This window comes from Leucoraja erinacea, chromosome 7 (genome assembly GCF_028641065.1).
Source record: "Leucoraja erinacea ecotype New England chromosome 7, Leri_hhj_1, whole genome shotgun sequence".
In the NCBI taxonomy this organism is placed as follows: Eukaryota; Metazoa; Chordata; class Chondrichthyes; order Rajiformes; family Rajidae; genus Leucoraja; species Leucoraja erinaceus.
The window spans coordinates 4,646,605-4,672,525 of NC_073383.1; the positions used below are offsets into that span (position 1 = coordinate 4,646,605).

Consider the following 25,921-nt stretch of genomic DNA (forward strand, 5'->3'; position numbering starts at 1 on the left):
GCAATTCAATGTGATAATGGCTGATCATCTCCAATTAGCACCCCGTTCCTGCCTTCTCCCCATATCCCCTGACTCCGCTATCTTTAAGAGCCATATCCAGCTCTCTCTTGAAAGAATCCAGCGAACCGGCCTCCACCACCCTCTGAGGCAGAGAATTCCACAGACTCACAACTCTCTGTGAGTAAAAGTGTTTCCTAATGGCTTACCCCTTATTCTTAAACTGTGACTTCCGGTTCTGGACTCTCCCAACATCAGGAACATGTTTCCTGCCTCTAGCGTGTCCAATCCCTTAATAATCTTATATGTTTCAATAAGACACACCCAGCCGCTCCATTCTCTCAGCATATGACAGTTCCGCCATCCCGGAAATTAACCTTGTAAACCTACGCTGCACTCCCTCAATAACAAGAATGCCTTTCCTCAAGTTAGGGGTCCAAAACTGCACACAATACTCCAGGTGTGGTTTCACTAGGGCCCTGCACAACTGCAGAAGGACCTCTTTGCTCCTATATTCATCTCCTCTTGTTATAAAGGCCAACATGCCATTCAGTTTCTTCACTAACTGCTGTACCTGAATGCTTGATGGCCTGAGCTATAGGGAGAGGTTAAGTAGGCTGAGACTCTATTCTTTGGAGCATTGGAGGATGTGGGGTGATCTTATTGAGGTGTATAAAATCATTAGAGGAATAGATAGGGTAAGGCTGGTGAGTGTATGGAACAAGCTGCCAGACAATGTAGTTGAGGCAGGGACTATCCCAATGTTTAAGAAACAGTTGGACAGGTACATGGATAGGACAGGTTTGGAAGGATATAGGGCAAATGCAGGCAAGTGGAACTAATCTAGCTGGGACATATTGGCCAGTGTGGGCAAGTTGGGCTGAAGGGCATGTTTCCACACTGTATCACTCTATGATTCTATGACTCTAATCATAGAATCATAGAGATAAGGCTCTGTCTCCGCAAAGGAAAGAGAATTGGGAGAACTCATACAGACTCATGAGAGTCTTCTTTGCACCAATAAAAACTCAGCTTTGCCAGTCTAAGCAATCTGACCTAATTCTTCTACGAACACAGTGCTGGGACCCTGTGTGGTTGTTAGCGGACTATAGACATGCTAATGGATGTGCTAAGGCCATGGGAGATGGCATATATAGTGTGATCAAATACTCATCCACCTTGTGTAATGTTGAAAAGAGTAAAAGTTGCTGATGTTCAAAGTAAACTGGACATCCTTAGACATGAATCTGTAATGTTGGAGTTTGATAGAGTATATAAAATGATGACAGGCAAAGATAGAGTGGACAGTCACAACCCTTGTTCCAGGGTGGAAAATATCAATAGCTCGGGGACATAGTTTTAAAGTGAGAGAGGCAAAATGGAAAGTAGATATGCAGGGCCAGATTTTTTGCACAGAGGATGGCGGGTGCCTGGAATGTGCAGCCATGTGTATTGCAAATGCAGACACAATATGGATGTTTTAAAATGCTTTTTGATCGGCACGTGGGTAAGCAGGGAATGGAATGATATACAGATGATCACGTGCAGGGTGCAGAGATTAATTTCATTTGGCATCAGACTGTGGGCCGAGGAGGCTGTTTCCATAATGTATTTTACTATGAATCTCTGAATGCTAACACAGGAACAGCAAACATTAAAGAAGCCAACTGCATTGCACCTTGGATACTATGGTCAGCTCTGGTCTCCCAATGCTTGCAGTGGAGGGACTAGCAAATTTCACCAGTCTGCATCTTAGACTGGCAGACTGGGCAGTGTTCTTCGGAGTTCAATAAAATACAAAGCAACCTCCTTGGAAAATATAAAATGGTATTGAGCTGCTCCATGATTATAAACTGGAATAACATATCCCTTGCTTATGGCTTTTTGTATATTTATTATGGTATAAAACGATACTGAAATATATGTTAGGATCGGCCAGATTTGGTATTTTACGAAATGGCGCTGAGATGAATTTGCTGGAAATGGAAATTATTTTACCTTTTTTTCTGCAGTGATGCTCATTGTAAAATAACAGATCTTTAGTTTAAATAAATATATTTAGCAACTTCTCATTAGAGAGGGGATTTCAAGCCATTTCGCTGCAAAAGAAATTCTCCATGTGTAAAACTGTAACTATAGAACAAATTTGACATCTGATGTAGCATGCAAGAATAAGCTTTTCTCTGTACCTCGGATACACATGACGATAAACTAAACTAAACTAAACTAAACTGAGCTAAACTAAATTAAGCTAAAGTATCTGATCTGATGTAACATGCAAGACAAAGCCTTTCACTGTACCTCGATACACGTGGCAACGGTAATGCCCCTGTCCCACTTAGTTAAACCTGAACGGAAACCTCAGGAGACTTTGCGCCCCACCCAAGGTTTCCGTGCGGTTTCCGGAGGTTGCAAGTGGTTGCCGGAGGTTGCAGGTAGTGGAAGCAGGTAGGGAGACTGACAAAAACCTCCGGGAACCTCCGGGAACCGCACAGAAACCTTGGGAGGGGCGCAAAGTCTCCAGAGGTTTCCGTTCAGGTTTCCTAAGTGGGACAGGGGCATAATGAGCCTAGACTCACAACCAGCCCTCACCCCCAGCCCCAGTGTGAGGCAGCGAGGAGGGGGTTTTGTGACGTCACGTTGGTGGTGGGGGGGGGGAATTCCTATGGTGACTGGTTCCTATCTCCTTCAGAACTTCCACACAACTGAGGGATGCATGTGAATGAACAGCTTACTTGTCCAGTTATTGTGGTGGGCAGATGAGGTGATGTGATGCATTCGGTGGCACGGAGTGCAGCCACAATTTTAATGTGCTACCCCTCCTATTTAGGCACTGTTAACTCAATATAAAATATTATCTCCCCACCCCCTCCCCTCCTCCCACAGGTTGCGACATTGATGTTGTATTTGGCTTTGACATCAACACACGCGATGCGTTCGGATTGGAGCCAGGATTCAGGACCAAAGTGAAGGATACACTGTTTAGGATTTCACAGATGCGTCCCATAAGCTGCACCGGCAGTCAGTCCCCCACTCTCAGAATCGGATTCTCAGCTTTCAGGGAAGATGGGCAAATTCGTAGCATGAACTTGGTGGAGTATCAATCCGAAATTATGACTGAATTCGACAAATTAGCAGCTACTGGTCCTTATATCTTTGGATCAAGCGCCTTAAATGCATACAAGAAAACTTTCCAGTCTGCCAGATCTGGTGCAGTAAAGGTAAGGCCTTTTGATTTTAGGTTTTCCTTTTGAGCTTTCACTTGAAAGTAACTATAGAGAGCATAACTTTCACCACGTGGGTATGTACGTAGCTACAGTAAATGGTGACACGGTCAAAGAATTATTACTCACAATGCTGTCTATTGGAGATAGATGGAAAATGCTGGAGTAACCCAATGGGACAGGCATCTTCTCTCTGCACAGAGAGAATTGTTGTAGTTTCAGGTCGACACCCTTCTTCATGCTGCCTGGCTCGCTGAGTAACACCAGCATTTTGTGTCTATCTTCGGTGTAAAGCAGCATCTGCAGTTCCTTCCTTTAGGAGCGGATTGTGTGGCCTCGTGAATTTTATTGATTTTACCTATGATGCCCTCTTGCAAAATCATGACATAGATTTCAAACCAATCATGGCTTCTCATGTAGAAAAGAACAATTTGCAATAAAGCATGGATCTATATCCGTGCAAATATCAAGACCTTAAAGAAGCAATTTTGTTTTTCTCTAAAATTATCACCAGATGATGTTTAAACTCTTCACACCTAAACCCAGTCAGCCATTGACTGTAGAGCATTTTGGGGACTCAGAACCAACATTCAGACAACTTTGACTGTTTTCTTCTCCCAGCCCCCTATCTCTGAGAACAGATACCATTCAATTTCCTGGCAATAAGCATTTATATGGAGCTGCAATGAATACAAAGATTAACTGCTCTCAACACAAAGTTGCTGAAATTAGTTCTGCCTAAGTTAGGCGGTTGCCCATTATTTAATTCATATTTAATTCAGTTTTATCTCTTGGGAAGGCAACATTCATTTCTGTTTGTGGGACAAAATTAACTTGCATTTATAGAGTCAAGGAGTCACACAGCACATGAACAGGCCCTTTCCTCAACTCTTATATACCAACCAAGGTTCCTTCCTGATCTAGTCGCATTTGTCCATGTTTGGCTATATTTCTCTAAACCTGTCCTATCCACGAATTGTCCAAATATTTTCTAAACATTGTCGGGCAGCTCGTTCCATATATCCACTACCATCATTGTGAAAACTCACCCTTCTTACTTTGAACCAAAGATCATAGAGCAAGATGGTTCACTCCATGAAATAGCCGTAGTAGGTGATGGGTAATCTTCAGCGCCATTTCCGTAATCGGCTTCTGTCATGGCGTCCTCATCTACGCGCGGGCATATGGACAAAAGCAATGATCACAGGGAAAGAGGAACAAGAGATATAGACAGTACTAAGGACAAATGAATGGTAGGTATGCCTATATCTCCCTTTTCCCTTTCACTTGACTGCCAGTCTGAAGAAGACCAGTCAACCCAAAATATCACATATTCCTTTTATCCAGAGATGCTGCCTGATCCGCTGATTTACTCTGTCTTCGGTTTAAACCAAAGATCATAGACCGCTCTATGACCTTTGGTTGAAACCAGCATCTGCAGTCCTCCCTCTCCATGGTATGTGCCGTTTTTGTGTGTGTTAGCGTGTGTCCAGTCAGATTAACAATCACGCAAGTTTCCACACACACACACTTACTTCAGCAAATAGCGACCAAGGCACTACTGACAGTGATGCGGAAATGGATGAGGGCATTTTAAAAGAACATTTAAAACAACATTTAAAACATTAAAAAACACACAAACTGTTCCCCCGCAATGCTGATTACACTGCGGGAGGCATAACTGAAGTCGGGTCGGGTTTACTGAAATGGCGGAAGCTACGCTCCGTTGCATACTACACGTCAGTATATTGGATTTTGCAGATGTGGCCCATCTAGTATTTCTGTTTTAAACCTATTCCCACTAGTGTTAGACTCGCCTAGCCTTGGAAAATAGACAGTGATTATACACCTTATCTATCATATTCATAATACCTCAGCTTCCTTTACTCTGGTGAAAACACCTCAGTTATGAAGCCTTTCCTTAAAACTCACCCCTCCAGTCCCCAGAAACAAACTTATGAATCTTTCCTGCATCCTCTCTGGCTTAATCACATCCTTATTATAGGAAGGTTCCCAGAGCTGCACACAATAATCCAGATGCAGCCTCACCAATATCTTGTGCAGCTGTGGCTTTGCGATGCCTGGACCCAGGCTTTCCATCCATCTTGTTTGCCACCTTCTCTAATTTGAAAACTATCTATTTTTAACTGAGAGCTTCCCTCTGATTTGTGTGATCAAGGGCTTATCAATCACATCCTTATTATAGGAAGTTTTGTTCCCAGAGCTGCACACAATAATCCAGATGCAGCCTCACCAATATCTTGTGCAGCTGTGGCTTTGCGATGCCTGGACCCAGGCTTTCCATCCATCTTGTTTGCCACCTTCTCTAATTTGAAAACTATCTATTTTTAACTGAGAGTGTCCTCGGATTTGTGTGATCAAGGACACTATCACCTAATATATTGATTTATAGTTTTTGGAAATACAAATGAAATCACATTTAACAAGCATAAAACCAATTAGACACAGGATGGTTCAATAACATGTAAGTTTTGTTTTAGCATTGTAGAGCTATTGAGCTGTAGACCCCTTGGAAACAGGCGCTTTGAACCACCTTAATGTGGTGACTAAGTTGACACAATGGGCTGGTCCAATTTGCCTGCATTTGGTCCATATCCCTCGAGACCATGTATGCCCTCAAATTTTAGAATCCTCTACCCTGGGGGAAAGACTGAGCATTCATGTTATCCATGTCCCTCATATTATTTTCTTCCCTTTTCAAGATTATTATCCATTTCACTGACGGCATTGATGAAGACTTTGCTTCATTAAAAAGACAGGCTGAGACGTTACGACGAGAAGGTATAGTACTTTCTTTCTTATTCAAAAATGTATTTTTCAAAGGAGGGGGGAGGGGCACAAATAAAACAAAAACATTGGCTCTTTTCTGCTTCAGAAGAAACATAACCTCAATTTTGTCTGCAGAGTTTGAATGCTAACAGTACAGTAAGTGGTTTCATCTACATATGTAGATATGTAATCTACATACTAATTATAATTTAGATTAGTACCAATCGAACCACAGAATTGGTTAAGGGCTGGGACAATTGCTACCATCACCTAAATTAAACGCATGGAAATGTATTTCTCCATAGCTTGCCATGAAAACCTCTAGCTTAACAGTTTGGTTATTTGACTACATATGAGAGCAAATCTGAAATAAATGATTTCTCCCTTTAAAACAGTAATATCAGTCACCCAACTTAACGGCGGATCGCAGAACCATGAGAACTTCAACCTTAGTCAGTTTTAGGTTATCTCAATAGACAATAGGCAGGAGTGTGCAGGAGTAGGCCATTCAGCCCTTCGAGCCAGCACCACCATTCATGTGATCATGGCTGATCGTCCCCAATCAGTACCCCGTTCCTGCCTTCACCCCATATCCCCTGACTCCGCTATTTTTAAGAGCCCTATCCAGCTCTCTCTTGATAGTATCCGGAGACTGTCAACGGCTTGAAAATATGAAAACGATTGTGTTTGGCTTGACCTCAAACCCAAATGAACTTTTACTCTTGTTATCCCTTGTGTCTAACAGATAGCGCGCATGCACTGATACTGGTGTCTTTGGAAAAAGTGACTGGGTCTGCCGACGTTTCATTGTTGGAGTTTGGACGTGGATTTCGATACAGGAGACCGCTTTCTATCACCCATCATGATTTAGAATATGAACTGGGAGAAGAGATTGTAAGATCAACTTCTTGTTGCAAATATTACGCAAGGTGTTTTTGTACTTCCAAAGTTTTACGGACCAATTATGTGATGTTTTAACAGGACAACATTGCAGAGAGAGTGTGCTGTCACATCCAATGTAAGTGTGCTGGCCGAGCAGGCGACAAGGGTCCTCAAGGTCCACGTGGGCAGAAGGTAAGTTTAAATGATCTCACATATCTCAACATTTACTTTAGTTTAGAGATAGAGCATGGAAACAGGTCCTTCGGCCCACCGAGTCCGCGCCACCCAGCAATCCCCCCGCACACTAACACTAGCCTACACACAGTAGGGCCAATTTACATTTATACCAATCCAATTAACCTAAAAAAAGCTGTGAGTCTTTAGAGTGTGGGAGGAAACAGAAGATCTTGGAGAAAACCCACGCGGTCAAGGGGAGAATGTATATACAGCACCCGTAGTCGGGATGGAACCCGGGTCTCTACCGCTGCGCCACTGTGCCACCCTAACAATCTTCAATAGTCTCTGTGTACATCAATGCTGTTGACAGTTCTGCCATGACCTGTACACTTTTCACTTGCATTTTACAATTTGCAGTGCTATAACTCACACTTGCCTGGATTAAGGCCATTTGCTATTGCTGAGCCCATATTTGTAACCATTCCACATCCAGCTGTATGTAATTCTAATATACAAGGGAAGTTTGAGGTTAATATGCAGGAGGTGTCAGGGCTCTTGAAGAGCATTAAAGTAGATAAATCCCCAAAATGTGATGGAATCTATCCCAAGTTATTGAGAGAGGAGATTGAGGAAGCCTTGAAAAAGATCTTTGCCTCTTCTCTAGCTACAGGCAAAGTACCGGAGGACTGGGGAGTAGCTAAGGTTGTTCCTTTATTTAGGAAGTGAAGTAGAGAGAATCCACTGAATTTTAGGCTGGTGAGCCTCACGTCAATGGCACGGAAACGGTCGGAGAGGATTTTTTTGTGAAGGATTTACTCCCATTTAGAGGAGAATGAGTTATTTAGTGACAGTCAGCATGGCAGGATGTGCTTTAGTAACTTGACTAAGTGTTTTGTGAAGGGTAGGGCAATGGATGTTGTCTACCCATAAGGCATTCGATAACGTCTCCCATGGTAGGCTGATCAAGAAGATTAAGATGTACAGGATTAACAGTGACTGGGTCATAGGATTCAGAACTGGCTGACTGATAGTAGACAGAAGTTTGTGGTGGAAGGACAATATTCAGGATGGAGGTCGATGACCAGTGGAGTTCTGCAGGGATCTGTGCTGGGACTGCTGCTGTTTGTGATCTTTGATAAATGCCCGAAACATAAAAGTGGATGGGTTGGTGAATTTGCAGATAGCTCCAAGATTGGAATTTGCAGATAGCACCAAACACCGGGGTTAAAGGACTGCCTAAGCTATGAGGGTAGATAAATGGCCCAGGGCCTGATCAGATATATATCTGAGGACACTGTAGAAAGCTAGAGAATAAATTACAGCGCCCTGGCTGGGATACATAGACGCGGATTATTAGACACGGGTGAGGTGCCCGAAGATAAGAGGGTGGCAAAGGTTGCGCCTCTATTTAAGAAGGGATGCAAAGAAAATCCTGGGAACTATAGACCAGTGAGCCCTAACATCTGTGATAGGCAGGTTATTGGAGTGGATGTTGAGGGATAAGATATATTTAAGAAAGAACTGCAGATGCTGGAAAAATCAAAGTTAGACAAAAATAATGGAGAAACAGAGGGTGAGGCAGTTTCTATGGAGAGAAGGAATAGGCAACGTTTCGGGTCGAGACCCTTCTTCAGACTGATGTCGGGGGATGGGAAAAATAAATGAAGAGGTGGAGACAGTAGGCTTGTGGGAGAGCTGGCAAGGGGAGGGGAAGGAGGGAGAAAGCAAGGACTACCTGAAATTGGAGAAGTCAATGTTCATACTACTGGGGTGGAAACTACCCAAGCAACATATGAGGTGCTGCTCCTCCAATTTGCGCTGGGCTTCACTTTGGCCATGGAAGAGGCCCAGGACAGAAACTGAGCGGAGGTGTTGGGCGAAGCGATCGCCAAGCCTGCGCTTGGTCTCACCGATGTAGAGAAGTTGACACCTAGAAAATTGGATGCAATAGATGAGGTTGGAGGCGGTGCAGGTGAACCTCTGCCTTGCCTGGAACGACTGCTTGGGTCCTTGGATAGAGTCGAGGGGGGAGGTAAAGCGACAAGTGTAGCATTTCCTGCGGTTGCAAGGGAAAGTACCAGCGGACGGGGTGGTTTGGGTGGGAAGGGACGAATTGATAAGATATGAATGCTTTTGGATAGACGGGCTGAATAAGGATACTCAGGATAGTTTTATACGTGGGAGTGTGTCTTATGTAAGAATTGAATTGTTCCGTTTAAGGACATGTGAGAATAAAAGTGTAAGAAGGAACTGCAGATGTTAGCTTACATGGAAGATAGACAAAATATGGTGGATTAACTCACTGGTTCAGGCAGCATCTCTGCAGACTCTTGACTCGTGTCTTGGTTTTTGAGTTTTTTGAAGCTGTAACCAAAAATGTTGGTGAGGGCAAAGCTGTCGACGTTGTCTATATGAACCTTAGCAAAGATAAAGTTCCACACGATAGGCTGCTCTGGAAGGGCTTCAGGCAGAGCTGGCCGATTGGATAGAGAATTAGCTTCATGGATGAAAGCAGAGGGGAATAGTGGAGACTTGTCGGACTGGTGGTGTGCCTCAGGAATCGGCGGTGGGCCCATTGCTGTTTGTGGTTTATATCTACGATTTGGATGAGAATGTACAAGGCATGATTAGTACGGTGACACTCAAGTGGGTGGTATCAGAGATAGTGAAGATGGTTATCAAAAATTATAGCTGGGCAGGTGGACTGAGAAATGGCTAATGAAGTTTAATGCATATAAGTGAGAGGTGTTGCATTTTGGAATGTCTAACAAGGGTAGGACCTTCACAGTGAATGGCAGTGTCCTGGGGGTTGTTGTAGTGCAGATGGATCTAGGAGTGCAGGTACATTGTTTCTTGGAAGTGGCAGGAGGTAGATAGGGTGGTCAAGAAAGCTTTTGGCACATTGGCCTTCATTAGCCTGGGTACTGAGCGTAGAAGTTGGAATGTTATGTTGCAGTCGTGCAAGACTTTGGTGAGGCTGCATTTAGAGTATTGTGTTCCTTTTTTGTCACCTTGCTTTAGTAAGGTTGTTGTTGAGCCGGAAAAGGTGCAGGGAAGATTTATGAGGATGTCGCCAGGTCTTGAGGGCCTGAACTATAGAGAGAGGCTGGGCAGGCTCGGACTTCGTTCCATGGAGTGCATGAGGTAGAAGGGTGATCTTGTAGAGATATACAAGATCTTGAGGGGAATAGATAGGGTGAATCTAAATTGGCGTTTACCCAGGGTCGGAGAATGAAGAACCACTTAGGTTTAAGGTGAAAAGGGAAAAGATTTAACATGAACCTGACGAGAAGCCTTTCACACAGAGGGTGGTGGATATGTGGAACAAGCTAATTGAGGCAGTATAATGAGAGAAAATCGTACATGATTGAAAGTTAGCATCAGTAAACAAATAACGATTCTGTTCAGACAAGCATTAAGTTCTCTTTCCACAGATGCTGCCTGACCTGCTGTGTGCTTCCATTGCTTTCTGTTTTTATTTTGTATTTACAACTCCTGTGGTTTTGGTTTTCAATCAAGAATTAGTCTTTCACATGAATTTTCTCTCTCTCTTCCCCAGGGTTCACCAGGACCCAAAGGTATCATCGGTCATCCAGGCTATGAAGGTGGAGCTGTAAGTAAAATGTGTCATCTGTACATCTTCAATATTAAAAGTGCTTTTGATTTCTTTTTTTTTAAATTAGTCTGACATCAAGCTATGCAAACCTGTATCTGTTCAGTTTTGTTTAGAAAGCACTGATCTCATTTTTGATAACCACATCCCCACCCCTACCCACCCATCAACTTTACTTGTCCTCCCTGCTCAAATATTGCCTTTGCATGAGCATTGATGCAATGATACATAGACTATCTAGGACCATCACCAGTTTTTAATTCATGCACCTTGCCATAGAAACATAGTAAATAGGTGCAGGAGTAGTCATTTGGCCCTTTGAGCCAGCACTGCCATTTAATATGATCATGGCTGCATCTAGAATCAGTAGCCTGTTCCTGCTTTCTCTCCATAACACTAAGAGCTATATCTAACTCTTGAATGCATCATGAAGATTGGTGAATTGTTTGAGGCAAAAGCTGTGTAAGATAGAGTGGAGAACATTGCTGATTGGGAGCCGAGGGGGGATACCATGAGTACCATGAGATCACGTTGGCATGCAAAATAAATAAATTGGCCCGAAAATGCAGGAAATCTGTGGACGAGGATAAGTTCTAATGGTGAGAGACATGGGTCAAAGCTTAACAATATGTGATAGGCCATCTAAGACTGAAATAAAGGGAAATGTCTTTACCTAAAGAGGAGGGAGCTTGTGATTCCTTATTGATCCACAAAGCTCCCATTTGGTACGTTAATGAGAACACCTCCTGGAAGGTTTAGCAATTTTTCATACCATCCAGTCTTTAACTGTGCTTCTGCAGATCTGCGAAACATGGAAGCTGAAGGCTGCAGGGACAGGCGGATGCCAGTCAAGTGTGTCAGGAGGGAGAACGTTCTTCCCACTGGCCCTTCATGCTGATATAACACAACTAACCTCCTTCTGATCTCGAGTGTTCCCTTCTCCAAGTTAGGAAAGGCCTCTGCATTAGTTCCATTTCTATGTTTCCAGGCCACTACAATGCTGCTCCACCCCCTCCTTGCTGTAAGTGCTGAAACAGAAAGCTGAACGGTTTGAATTACTGCATCTTCGTTTTTCTGTATCTCACAGGGTGAAAGAGGTCCTCCTGGTATAAACGGAACTCAAGGATTCCAAGGATGCCAGGGACTAAGTGGATTTAAGGTAACATATCAGAAACTTTGAACGAGATGAAATTGAATTAATTTCTTTAAAAAACTGTAATAGTAAATACATCTAAACATATATTTATTTTGTTTCTTTTTACAAATAATAGGGTACTTTTGGATACCCAGGAGAAAAGGTATGTATTGATTGGATCCACAATTATTTATTTATTAGTAAATGACAATTCAGTCAAATCAACTTTATTTGTCACATACACATACAAGATGTACAGGAAATGAAAGTGGCAATACTTGTGGGATTGTGCATCAGCAGAACAGAACAGAGGCAGTATTTACATTAAAAAAAAAGAAGACACAACAATATTTAGTCCCTGGTGAGATCAGAGTTTACAGCCCTGATGGCCTGTGGGAAGAAACTCCGTCTCAACCTCTCTGTTTTCGCAGCGTGACAGCAGAGGCGCTTGCCTGACCGCAGCAGCTGGAAAAGTCCATTGCTGGGGTGGTAGGGGACCTTCATGATCTTGCTGGCTCTGGATCTACACCTCCTGGTGTATAGGTCCTGCCGGTGGGTGAGTGTAGTTCCCGTGATGTGTTCATCCAAACGCACTATTCTCTGCAGACCCTTCCTGTCCTGGGCAGAGCTGTTGCCAAACCAGATAGAGATGTTTCAGGTCAGGATGCGATCTACAGCACCTGAGTTGCTAGAGTTGAGAGTTAAGACTTGCTATTATCTTGGGTGCTTAGATAATGCTTAGATAATGCCCAGGAATACAGACTACTGGCTGAACTCAATGTCTGCTTCCCAATTGAGGAATAGGATCCCATTACTATTTAGAAATGCAATTACCACATTACAAGTCTCTTTACACCATCAAATTAATTAACCTTCATTTATATAGTTCAGTTTAGTTTATTCTCACATGTGCTGAGGTGCAGGGAAAAGCTTTTGTCCAGGAAGGAACTGCAGATGCTGGTTTACACCAAAGATAGACACAAAATGCTGGAGTTACTCAGCGGGACAGGCAGCATCGTCTGCTTGGATCTCTCGCTTTTGTCGAGTCTCTCTCCTTGCCGGTGCACTGGAGCCCACATCAGACACGCTAGATGTAGTTGATGGGGTTCGAGGAGGTGTATGTCTATCTATGAAATAGACAAGTCTGTCAGGCGGATAGTTCTGTTGGTTTAAAAGGCAATTGTGCTTCTTGAAACACAAGGAATTTAAAGATGTAGTGAAAGAACAGCAATAGATATCCGTTTATTATAAAGTTTCGTTTAATTTAGAGATACAACGCAGACACAGGCCCTTTGGCTCACTGTGTCCGCCCCGACCAGCGATCGTCGTACACTAACACTATCCGACACACACACAATTTACATTTATACATTTACACCAAGCTAATGAATCAAGAAACTTGTATGTCTTTGGAGTGTGGGAGGAAACCGAAGATTTCAGAGAAAACCCAAGCAGGCCATGGGGAGAACGTACAAACTCCATAGGATGGAACCCGGGTCTCTGGCGCTGTAAGGCAGTAGGTCTACCACTACATCACCATGCCGCTCACATAGGGATTGACCTATTGAACAGTGTAGCTATTTCCTGCTCTAACTTGTTTATTGTCTTTCTACCTTCCATAGGGTCAAATGGGAGAACTGGGCCTGGATGGAATAGATGGGGAGCAGGTATGCGTTTGGCTGTGATCCATTTATCATGATTAAATTGTCACTACGTTTGACTTCTTTACAACCTGTCTCTTCAATCAAAGTGATGGTCACCTTTTCATGTGTTATCCAGGGGGCATACGGAACTGTTGGAAAATCAGGAGAAATCGGCAATCCAGGAACACTGGTAAGTTAGCTGACTTCTGTGAACCAATTACGCCAGACCTATAGAGCAGGGTAGTCCTTCTGCACAAAGCATTACTGAAACTTTTAATTTTATGATTCATTAGTTTTAGTTTGGATGTAACTTAACAAATCAACATTTCATTTAAAAGAATGAAGCATACAATTATGAAACATACAAGGTTTTTAAGCTTATACAATATCTGTCCATAATATCTCGAAAGACATCCTTCTGTGCCAGATTGCGAGCTGCCAATGGAAATACAGATACTATTCATTTTTAAAGTTTTTAAAGTTTATATAACGTCTGTCTAGAATATCCATATTATATATAATATATTATCTGTCTATAATATAGACTTGGATATAGTGGATGTTGGAAGAATGTTTCCATTAGTGGGAGAGTCTAGAGCTAGAGGTCATAGCCTCAGAATTAAAGGACGTTATTTTAAGAAGGAGATGCGGAGACATTTCTTTAGTCAGAGGGTGGTGAATCTGTGGAATTTTTTGCCGCAGAAGGATGTGGAGGGCAAGTCGGGAAATATTTTTTTGGGCAGAGATAGATAGATTCTTGATTAGTGTCGGGGGTTATGGGGAGAAGGTAGGAGAATGGGGTTAGGAGGGAGAGATAGATCAGCCATGATTGAATTCTACGCCTATTCCTTATGACATGAATACCTAGAATACCAGTCTATTAATCTTTAATATTAGTGGTCTATGTCACAGCACTTGCCATTGTTTCCTCTGCAGTGTGTTTGTCATTCATGGGGATGGAGATGTAGTTTGTTGGTGTTCTCTGGATCATTTGGGAGATAAGAGGGACAGGTTGCATCAGAACTGGATGGGAAGGCTTGCTAGTGCTGCTGGGGTGGGTTCAAACTAGAGAAGCAGAAGGGTGGGAACCAGAAGAATAGACCAGGAATTGGAAAGAGTGCTGGGAAGGTAGAGGTTAGATCCATGTAGTCTCACAGGGAGGACAGACAGGGTGGGGTGAAGGAATACGGTGAAGCTGATGAGCTGAACTGTGTCTATTTCGACGCAGGGAGCATTGTGGGGTCAGCAGATGAACTCGGAATGGGGATCGGTGATTTATTGCCAATTACAGAAAAGAGGTTGTGAGAGGGACATGTCTGACCACTTAGTGTTCCGGGGTTTCCATGTTTCAAATGTAATGGAGAGGGAGAAGAGGTGGAGAAGTTAAGGTGAAGAAGGACATTCTTGCCATAGAGGGAGTGCAGAGAAGGTTCACCAGACTGATTCCTGGGATGTCAGGACTGTCTTATGAAGGAAGACTGGATAGACTTGGTTTATACTCTCTAGAATTTAGGAGATTGAGGGGGGATCTTATAGAAACTTACAAAATTCTTAAGGGGTTGGACAGGCTAGATGCAGGAAGATTGCTCCCGATGTTGGGGAAGCCTAGGACAGGGGGTCACAGCTTAAGGATAAGGGGGAAATCCTTTAAAACCGAGATGAGAAGAAGTTTTTTCACACAGAGAGTGGTGAATCTCTGGAACTCTCTGCCACAGAGGGTAGTCGAGGCCAGTTCATTGGCTATATTTAAGAGGGAGTTAGATGTGGCCCTTGTGGCTAAGGGGATCAGAGGGTATGGAGAGAAGGCAGGTACGGGATACTGAGTTGGATGATCAGCCATGATAATATTGAATGGCGGTGTAGGCTCGAAAGGCCGAATGGCCTACTCCTGCACCTAATTTCTATGTTTCTATGTAATCAGGAAGACCTACATGGTGGCAGTCAGAGAGGACATACCGCAGGGTTCATCCACTGCGGCTTGAACCTTTTTTAAAAGCTTAAAAAGTAAAGGTCCGAAGGTCATAAGTGATAGGAGCAGAATTAGGCCATTCAGCCCATCAAGTCTACTCCGCCATTCAATCATGGCTGATCTATCTCTCTCTATTAACCCCATTCTTCTGCCTTCTCCCCACAACCCCTGACACCCGTAATAATCAAGAATCTATCCCTGCTTTAATATAAATGGTGTTAGAATATGAATGGTGTTAACTAAATTGAGCATAGGTAGATGTTGGTAGAGATTGATGAAAGATATCAATGACACTTAATTAAACTGGATGATCCATTTTCTCTCCAGGGTTCAAAAGGTGCCAGAGGTTTAAAGGGAGAGAGAGGTGACCTTGGTTATCGTGGTGATCCGGTAAGTTATGCATAATTTTCTAAAGTCTTTCTCTATCTGCTGTATGTTCATTTACATTCATCAGCGTGGACTTCCAGTGGGAAAGCAATTCAAAGTGATACCCACTCATTTGATTCAAATTGGCCTAATTTATCCCAACATTTTAGTAAAAGATTTGAATAAAATAGATCACCGAAAATGATCGACAAATGATTTGTTGAACTGAATCTATCTTTAAGATAATGAAGTCAAAGTCTGTGTTCGAAGAGTGTGCATGGGTAACATGACTGACAGCGTTAAAAGTACCAGCATTACAATTCATTTCCGTCAGTAAATTCTAGCTTCCCAAGTGATGCAGTATTTCCTGCAGTCACGACATATGTGGTGTTAACGTGGGTGTAAACACACGATACAAGAAATTAGCAAAGTAACAAACTTTTACTCCATATATGAGGAATTTATCTGCTTGTTTAAATGGAGAAGTTGAATTATTTTCAGCAAGAGAACATGTTTTGTTGCTGTTTGTTATGAGGCAGATAGGTTCTATGATGTAGTTGCGAGCCTTAAAACGATGATGTCGGCAACGGTTCCATTTTGTGAAACTGTAATCCTACAGGGTGAACCTGGAATTACCAATAACCAGAAAGGAACCAAAGGACAAATGGGTGACACGGGCTTGGTGGTAATGTATACTTTATTGAATTCATATATTTTTCTTAAATGGTTCCTATATGTAATTGTGTTGGATATTATATTAGTTAACAGTAGTTTACCCTCTCTAGTAGGAACCTCTGCATGTGTAGAATAAGGAAACCTTATCCTGCTGGTCTATAAGCTGCCCAAGCGGAATATGAGTTGCTGTTCCTCCTGTTTGAGTCTGGCAACACTCTGGCAATGGAGGAGGCCCAAGAGAGAAAAGTCAATATGTGAATAGCTAAGGGGAGTTAAAATAGTAAGATTAAACGAGAACTTACCAGTTTGAAGTTTGATCTGTATTTTATGAGGAGTTACGATGAGGGATTACGTGAAGAACCCGTTCAGCACGCATGCGCGGCATACTTCAAAACAGCGGTGTGGAATCACAGATAGACACAGTTATTGAAGTAAGCATAGTAAAGATAAGGAGACATCAGTTTATGAATTTGACCCATATTATTGAGGGTGGGAGCGGAGGGCACGTAAGTTGTTGAGCGCATGGACGAGTACCGCCAGGGGGAGGGAAATTGTTTGTGGTCTCTGTTTGAGGAAGAACCAGAGGCCTTGAGACCATCCTGGAGTTGTAAATAGAACAAATGGCCATGGTAAAGATGAGGCAATGTGGCCTAGAAATTGAAAGATATTGAAGAGTTGAAGGGCTTGTGAAGTGTCTCGGATGTAGGCAGGAAACATGTTCCCAATGTTGGGGGAGTCCAGAACCAGGGGCCACAGTTTAAGAATAAGGGGTAAGCCATTTAGAACGGTGATGAGGAAACACTTTTTCACACAGAGAGTTGTGAGTCTGTTGAATTCTCTGCCTCAGAGGGCGTTGGAGGCAGGTTCTCTGGAAGCTTTCAAGAGAGAGCTTGATAGGGCTCTTGAAGATTGTAAAGTCAGGGGATATGTGGAGAAGGCAGGAACAGCGTACTGATTGTGGATGATCAGCCATGATCACATTGTATGGTGGTGCTGGCTTGAAGGGCCATATGGCCTACTCCTGCACCTATTGTCTATTGTGTATAGGCGGAAATGTGTGGACTTTTGCCTGCTTTTTCGCAAGACAAGGCATGGTAGCCTAGTCTGGAAGGTTAGATGTACAACAGTGACAATTGGTACAGGCACACTTGAGACTAGCGGGGTAGTTAGCAATCCTTCTGTTCAAAGAGGACAGAGAATGTATTGTGTTCATTGTAAAGTGATCCACAGTTGTCTGCCTGTGCTTTGTACAAGCATGTACAGCGTGCAAGACTTGCCACAATCTACAGATATCCATGTAATGGCCTTCAGTCCCCAGCTTAGGCCGGAATTCCTTTCAAGCATCCTTAATGTCTCTTTGAAGGTTGCAGATAGATATCTTGTACCACTCAAGGTCATGTGACTTGAATATTGCAGAATTGGACCTTACCTGGGAGAGGGCTTCATAGGTCCTTCTTAATGAATTGTACAAAATCATGAGGGGCATGGATAAAATGAACCCACACTTTTTCCTTGGGCAGAGGATTCTAAAACTAGTGGGCACAGGCTTAATGTCAGTGGGGAATGATTTAAGAAAGATGTTAGGACAATGTTTCCACTCAGAGGGCCGGCTGTATCTGGAATGATCTGACGAAGGAAGCAATAGATGCGGATACAATTACAACTTTTAAATGAGATTTGTACAGATGTATGCATAAGAAGAGTTTAGTAATATTCGGGCCATATGTGACCAAATAGGACTAGCCCAGAAAGCTAACTTGGTTGACATGTACAAGGAGATTGCAGGGCCTTTTTCCCATGCTGTATCGCTCCATGTCTCTATGAACCTTTACATGATCTATGGAGGAGGAAGTCAAAGGGGTCATGTGGTTTAGATACGATCCCATTTCATCCCTATTGCAGGCATTGAAATTCCTGGCCAGTGAAATTCCACGTATGTTGCAAAACATACTTGGCGAATAAAATCTGATTCTGACTCTGATTCTGATTAAAGCAGTAATGCCATATAAACTTTAAGACAAGTTTAAGATGGTGAGTTTAGAAGGGTGAGGGGGGACCTCATTGAAACTTACAGAATAATGAAAGGCATAGATAGAGTGGATGGGGAAAGGATGTTTCCACTGGTGGGAGAGTCTGCGACCAGAGGTCATAGCCTCAGAATTAAAGGTCGCTCTTTTAGAAAGGAGGTGAGGTGGAACTTCTTTAGTCAGAGGGCGGTTAATCTGTGGAACTCACTGCAACAGAGGGCTGTGGAGGCTGTTAGTGAATATTTTTAAGGCAGAGATAGACAAATTCTTGATTAGAACGGGTGTGAAGGGTTATGGGGAAATGTCGAGAAAATGGGATTAGGAGGCAACAGATCAGCCATGATTGAATGGTAGAGTAGATTCGATGGCCAAATGGCATAATTCTACTCCTATAACTTGTGAACTTCAAGAGTCAAGAGTCAAAAGTCATGTCAAGTCAAGTCAAGTCAAGTCAAGTTTATTTGTCACATACACATACGAGATGTGCAGTGAAATGAAAGTGGCAATGCTCGCGGAACAACAAAACAACCAAACAAATTATAAACACAATCATAACACACATATTATTTTACAAAATAAATAATAGAAGGAAAAACGTTCTGTACAGTTAGTCCCTGGTGAGAAAGGCATTTACAGTCCGAATTGCCTCTGGGAAGAAACTCCTTCTCAACCTCTCCGTTCTCACTGCATGGCAACGGAGGTGTTTGCCTGACCGTAGCGGCTGGAACAGTCCGTTGCAGGGGTGGAAGAGGTCTCTCATGATTTTGTTTGCTCTGGAGTTGCACCTCCTGTTGTATAGTTCCTGCAGGGGGGTGAGTGAAGTTCCCATAGTGCGTTCGGCCGAACGCACTACTCTCTGCAGAGCCTTCTTGTCCTTGGCAGAGCAATTCCCGAACCAGATGGTAAAGAGTGTTTTATTGTCATATGTTCCGGACGGGACAATGAAATTCTTACTTGCTGCAGCGGCACAGAAAAAGTGAATATGTAAACGTTGTATATAACGGGGAAGAAAAAAGAAAAAGTTCAATAAATAATAGTGCAAATAACAAATAAAACTTGTTGTGAACAAAAGTGTATTCACTGACATTTTTCAATCCAATTCTAATTTAGGGAGATTCAGGTGGAGATGGACGTCCAGGGTCACGAGGCCCACCTGGAATTAGAGTAAGTAAGCCAGTTCACACTGCAGGCCCTAGCATACTGAAACAGACCCCTCTTATAAAAATAAATATTTGATTCAGTGTATTATGGTCGAGGAGATGCTGAAGGTCCTAATGCGTATGAAGGTAGACAAATATTATATCCGAGGACACTGTGGAAAGCTAGAGAGGAAATTGCAGGAGTCCTGACCAAGATGTGTCATTCATCATTAAATATGGAAGAGGTGCCGGAAGACTGGAGGGTAGCAAAAGTTGTGCCTCAGTTTAAGAGGGGCTGTAGAGGTAAGCCTGGGCAAAGAACTAAACTACAGGCCAGGGAGTCTAACATCTGTGGTCAGAAATTTACTGGTGGGTATTCTGAGGGATAAGACATACATGCATTTAGAAAGACAAGGGCTGATTCGGGATAGTCGGCATGGTATTGTACTTGGAAGATCCTGTCTCATTAAATACTTTCTCATCCTAAATTGATAATGACTAGTTGTAAAAAAAAAAAGGGGGAATTTTCAACTTTGCTCTTTGGGCTTTTTTTCCCTTTCCAGTCATATTACCAATCATTTTACTTATATTCTTGGGAAAATATTTGAAAACTTAATTATTGACATTGATACGTGAATAAATGAACTCCATATCGCTGTGCCCAACATGCACAAATTATACCGGCTTGACTGCTCAGGGTGCAGGGTGGTTTGGTCATTGAAATATTGCTTCAGTAATACAGCCTTGCCTTCTCTCGTTACAGGGATCGCAGGGTCGCCGAGGAGCACCAGGAACAAGAGTACAGTTTGCATTTTGTTATTCTTTCCATATTTGTTTTTTTATTGGAGTTTTCCTATGACTGAAGAAGGATCTCGACCCGAAACGTTTCCTTTTCCTTCGCTGCATAGATGCTGCCTCACCCGCTGAGTTTCTTCAGCATTTTTGTCTACCTGCAATTTTTCCAGCATCTGCAGTTCCTTCTTAAACCGTGACTATGACTAAACAGCTTCTATTGTAGCCAGAGGAAATGCCTAAAGTATCCAAAACCAAGAGACACAACAATCAGGAGTAACTCAGCAGGACAGGCAGCATCTCTGGAGATGAGCGGATGATGTTTTGGGTCGAGAGAGGGAGTCTAGGGATATGGAAGGATAATGGGCCTGTCCCACGGCGATTTTTTGGGCAACTGCCGGCAACTGTCATAGTCGTGGTAGGTTGCCGAAAAACCAGCGACAACCTACGTCATCCTGGCGACAACCCACGACAGCACCTAAGTCAGGAGAAGTCAAGCTACGCTCATTGGCATCAAACCCACTGTTGCCGAAATTTTTTTAACAGGTCAAAAATTTAGCGCCGACCAGAAAGACGCTACGACTTTTTGCGCGACTGAGGCGACCACCGACGAACATGTGGCGACAAACTAGTCGCCTGTAGTTGCCTAAAAAATCACCTAAGTGGGACAGGCCCATTAGATATGAAAATGACACAGATCAAATCAGACAATGATAAGGAAATATAGAATTATTAGCTCAGGGGAAGGTGACAACGAGGCATACAAACAGTAATATTTAATCGGGAGGACAGTAGATCTAGTCGAAGACCTAGGATGGGGGAGGGACGGAGAGCGAGGGAAAGCAAGCGTTACTTGAAGTTAGAGACTTGACAACTTAATTGTTTTGACAGACGTCAAACAAGTTTAATTTATCTTTATTGTATCTGGTACATTTAGGGTGGATCAGGAAACCCCGGGACCGCAGGGCCTCCAGGATTGTCAGGGTTTAGAGGCCCACAAGTAAGTGACGTACTTAATAAACTCTAATTCTCATTGCCAAGTTCTCAGGAGCTTACTAATATGACCAACGTGGACCTATTGTGACAACAACTCTGTTTGTGCCTATAGGGTGAACCTGGGTCAAATGGAGCTCCAGGACGGGAAGGTGTACCTGGTATCCGAGGTTCAAGGGTAAATTATTTATTTTTGTCTGTTTGCCAAGCATTTATCATGACTTAAAGAGAAAGGAGGGAAGGCTGCAGCCCTAAATTCTCCAACAACGTCCTCCAAGTGCCCCCAGTCCTCTCACATGTGTGGCACATGCATCAGACACGTTGACAAAGAATGTGGAATTCTTTGCCACAGAAAGCCGTGGTTGACCAAGTCAATGGATATTTCTAAAGCAGGGATAGGTAGATTCTTGATTAGTACAGGTGTCAGGGGTTACGGGATGGAGAATGGGATTAGGAGGGAGACATAGATCAGCCATGGACTCTCCCAAACCGGCTCCCGATGTTGGGTGAGTCCAGAACCAGGGGCCACAGTTTAAGAATAAGGGATAGGCCATTTAGAATGGAGATGAGGAAACACTTTTTCACACAGAGAGTTTGGAATCTGTGGAATTCTCTGCCTCAGAAGGCAACGGAGACCAATTCTCTGGAGGCGTTCAAGAGAAAGTTAGATAGATCCTTTAAAAATAGAGGAGTGAAGGGATATGGGAGGAAGGCAGGAACGGGGTACTGATTGTAGATGATCAGCCATGCTCACACTGAATGATGGTGCTGGCTCGAAGCACCACATGGCCTCCATCGCCTATTGTCTATTGAGTGGCGGAGTGGACTTGATGGGCCGAATGGCCTCATTCTGCTCCTATCACTTATGACCTCATGACCGGTGAGCCACACTTCATCCCACAAGCCATGAGACTACACAACCATGATATCGTCATCTCCGATGGGCCACCGCCAGTATCATGAGATCTATAAAGAACAGGAAATATTTCAAACACGCAGCTGATCTGGCAGCATCTGTGATGAGCAGTAAAGGTAATGATGCAGGCAATGATGACCTTCCACATCATTAAGTGTTATCGACTGAAATATTACCTTTAGTTCACTCTCCAGGGATCATCTGACTTGCTAAGAATTTTGAAAATGTTCTGGCTTATTTCAGCTTTCCCCTGAGAATATTCCTTGAAAGACTTCCTTCCTCCTTATTTTATTAATTAAAACCATGGGGTCTTCAACTCCATTCAGATTGAAATGTTCAAACAGGCAAGATTATGGTATGTACATAACAAATACAAGGATCAGAATTAAAACAAAATTGTGAGGATCTGAGGCTCATTTAAAAAAATGAGCTATTAAACATATTTCCCATTTCAATATCATGTTCTAAGTGGGATGTTTTATTTTTTTCTCATATTAAACCATTTTATTGGTGATGACAAAGTGATCCATCGCTGTTATTTAACAGCCGAGGCCAATATTAGACTCAGAATGGACAAGGCCATTGCTGAGAAAGAAATAACAGAATTTGTCAAGTTTTATTGTTACTCATTACCATGGAGCAACAAGAACACAATGTCACCGGTCAGTTGGGCTAGCAATCAAAGCCGATCTCCTTCTTCGCCACCCCTCTCCCATCTGAGGAAACGTGAAGAGACATCCCAAACCGCTGTGCTACCGTGCCCTTCACCTGTTTGGTATCTTTCCCTCACATGCAGGGCTCAGGGATGAGGAAGTGGATACATCAGGGAAAAGGATGGAATTTGTAGATTGGGGTGCATGAGAGAAAGGTGGTGTGCAAGGAGTTCGGGTGGAATGGGGGAGTTAATAGGTTAAAGTGTGGTGACAGTGGGGGTGGGGTAAAGGCTGAGGGATTACTTTAAGCAGCTGGCCATGGCTACAGCAGCACAGAAACATAGAAACCACAGAAAATAGGTGCGGGAGTAGGTCATTTGGCTCTTCGAGCTAACATCGCTATTCAATATGATCATGGGTGATCATCCAGAATCAGTACCCCGTTCCTGCTTCCTCCCCATATCCCTTGATTCCGTTAGCCCCAAGAGCCATATCTAACTCTCTTGAAAACATCCAGTGAATTGGCCTCCACTGTCTCTTGTGGCAGAGAATTCCACAGATTCACTGGGGTGAAAAAGTGTTTCCTAACCTCAGTCCTAAATGACCTACCCATTATTCTTAAACTATCTGTGACCCCTGGTTCTGGACATCCCCCAACATCGGGAACATGTTTCCTGCATCTGGCCTGTCCAATCCCTTAATAATTTTAGATGTTTCTGTAAGATAACGTCTCATCCTAAATTCCAGTGAATATAAGCCCAGTTGACCCATTCTTTTATGTCAGAGTAGATGCGGATTCCTGGCGCCATTCCCCAAGCCGCACGTTCACATGTCCGTTAACTGGAGAGGGTGTGGTGCAGCAGGAAGTCCACCGTGACTGCCAACCAAATAAGATTGTATCATAACCTTATTGACCATAAATAAAAAACGACAACATTTGTTTCTTTCACATTCTGTGCTTATTTATCTTTTTCCCATGTGGATTCCATAAGAGTGAGTTTTATTCAAATTCCGTTAGGGCAAATTTCCACAGGCCAACAATTGTAATTTGGGGGTGACCTGTAATGGCAACAATCTCTGCAGTGATTGCTAGCTCTTGGACCTGTTAATATGGAGACATTTTGTAGGGCTGGGGAGAACTGCCAAGAATGAGAACAGGGGACAGAAATTGCCATTTGATATCACCAGAGTTTATGGGACAAATCATAGGATCAGACTACACATGGACCAAGACTCCAGCAATGGTCCCTCTCTCACTGTACTGGGCAGGGTGCAGTACTGAGCTACACAGCATGCAATTCAGCAGCTGCAACACTTGTCACATCCTGCACAGCACCAGTTCTCATAGACTACCGTTCCACAGTGGCCCTGTGGCATTCAACTTTCCAACATCCATGCTCCCTCCACAACAGCAGAGAAAATAGCGGCTTAAGTGGGCGGCACGGTGGCACAGCGGTAGCGTCGCTGCCTCACAATGCCAGGGACCCGGGTTCGATCCCGACTACGGGTGCTTTCTGTACAGAGTTTGTACGTTCTCCCCGTGAGGGCGGTGGAGGCTGGCTCTCTGGATACTTTCAAGAGAGAGCTAGATAGGGCTCTTAAAGATAGCGGAGTCAGGGGATATGGGGAGAAGGCAGGAACGGGGTACTGATCAGTCATGATCCCATTGAATGGCGGTGCTGGCTTGAAGGGCCGAATGGCCTACTCCTGCACCTATTGTCTATTGTCTGTTGTCTATTGTGACCTGCATGGGTTTTCTCCGGGTGCTCCGGTTCCCTCCCACATTCCAAAGTCGTACAGGTTTGTAGGTTAATTGGCTTCAGTAAAATTATAATTTGCCCCCAGTGTGAGTAGGATAGTGTTAGCGTAAGGGGTGATCACGCTGTATCTCAAAACTAGACTACAGTGGGATTCCAGGCCGTGTCCGTAACGCATCTGTATAAAACCTGTATTTATGACCCAGCTTGCTTCCATTACTCTGATTCTTTCTAGAAATGCAACCTGGGTTCTAAGAAAGTTATCAAAATAAACATTCTGATTTTCAACCAGCATCTGCAGTTCCTTCCAACACATCGGAATCAACATGTTCTTCTATTGATGTTGAGAATGGTTTTCTTATTTCAGTGTGCTGGTTTAAAGATGTATTTTGTTCTGTTCCAGGGACCGGCTGGTGCTGTAGCACCAAATGGTGCAAGAGGGAAAATTGGATTGAACGGAAGAAAGGTACGTCACGCATTTAAAACCTTTTGATGGTGGGAAGGTGAGAAATGATGAAGAATAGTCGGGGCTGACCATTTATCTTTGTTCACCCATTTTCGTGCAGGGTGAGCCTGGGGACCCTGGAAAGAAGGGACGAGTTGGCCCCACAGGTCCACGTGGAGAAATGGTAAGTGATCAGTGAATAATAATAATAATACATTTTATTTGTGGGTGCCTTTCAAAAGTCTCAAGGACACCTTACAGAATTTAACCATATAACAATTACAGCACGGAAACAGGCCATCTCGGCCCTACAAGTCCGTGCCGAACAATAGTAAGATTAAACGAGAACTTACCAGTTTGAAGTTTGATCTTTATTTTATGAGGAGTAACGTTGAGGGAATACGTGAAGAACCCCGCTAGGACGCATGCGTGTCATTTTTCAAAGCAGCGGTGTGAAATCACAGATAACTATAATGACTAAACATAGTAAGATTAGAGAAGAAACACCAGTTCAGACTATGATCACGGGTGGGAGCGGAGGGCACGTATTCCTTCAACGTTCCTCCTCATAAAATAAAGATCAAACCTCAAACTGGTAAGTTCTCGTTTAATCTTACTATTTTACTTCGGAGTCACGTGAGTGACTACGTGAAGATTTTAAAGCTCTGTGATTTTATGCCATGGAACGAGTCCATGCTTCACTTCTGCCTTGATTGTGGGGAGAATAG

At 43.3% G+C, this 25,921-nt stretch overlaps 1 protein-coding gene across 4 annotated transcripts in view; it reads left to right on the forward strand.

The window, feature by feature from the left end:
• Positions 1-25,921, forward strand: part of LOC129698580 (collagen alpha-3(VI) chain-like) — a 163,360-nt gene that overhangs the window by 85,578 nt on the left and 51,861 nt on the right. For all 4 annotated transcript variants that reach the window (XM_055637672.1, XM_055637671.1, XM_055637673.1 and 1 more), the window contains 17 exons: positions 2,884-3,218; positions 5,945-6,023; positions 6,757-6,905; positions 6,993-7,085; positions 10,630-10,683; positions 11,771-11,842; positions 11,955-11,981; positions 13,441-13,485; positions 13,598-13,651; positions 15,758-15,820; positions 16,416-16,481; positions 19,609-19,662; positions 20,401-20,436; positions 21,367-21,429; positions 21,538-21,600; positions 25,152-25,214; positions 25,315-25,377. In XM_055637672.1, the coding sequence (XP_055493647.1) occupies positions 2,884-3,218; positions 5,945-6,023; positions 6,757-6,905; positions 6,993-7,085; positions 10,630-10,683; positions 11,771-11,842; positions 11,955-11,981; positions 13,441-13,485; positions 13,598-13,651; positions 15,758-15,820; positions 16,416-16,481; positions 19,609-19,662; positions 20,401-20,436; positions 21,367-21,429; positions 21,538-21,600; positions 25,152-25,214; positions 25,315-25,377 (1,379 nt within the window). The remainder of the gene's footprint in view (positions 1-2,883; positions 3,219-5,944; positions 6,024-6,756; positions 6,906-6,992; positions 7,086-10,629; positions 10,684-11,770; positions 11,843-11,954; positions 11,982-13,440; positions 13,486-13,597; positions 13,652-15,757; positions 15,821-16,415; positions 16,482-19,608; positions 19,663-20,400; positions 20,437-21,366; positions 21,430-21,537; positions 21,601-25,151; positions 25,215-25,314; positions 25,378-25,921) is intronic.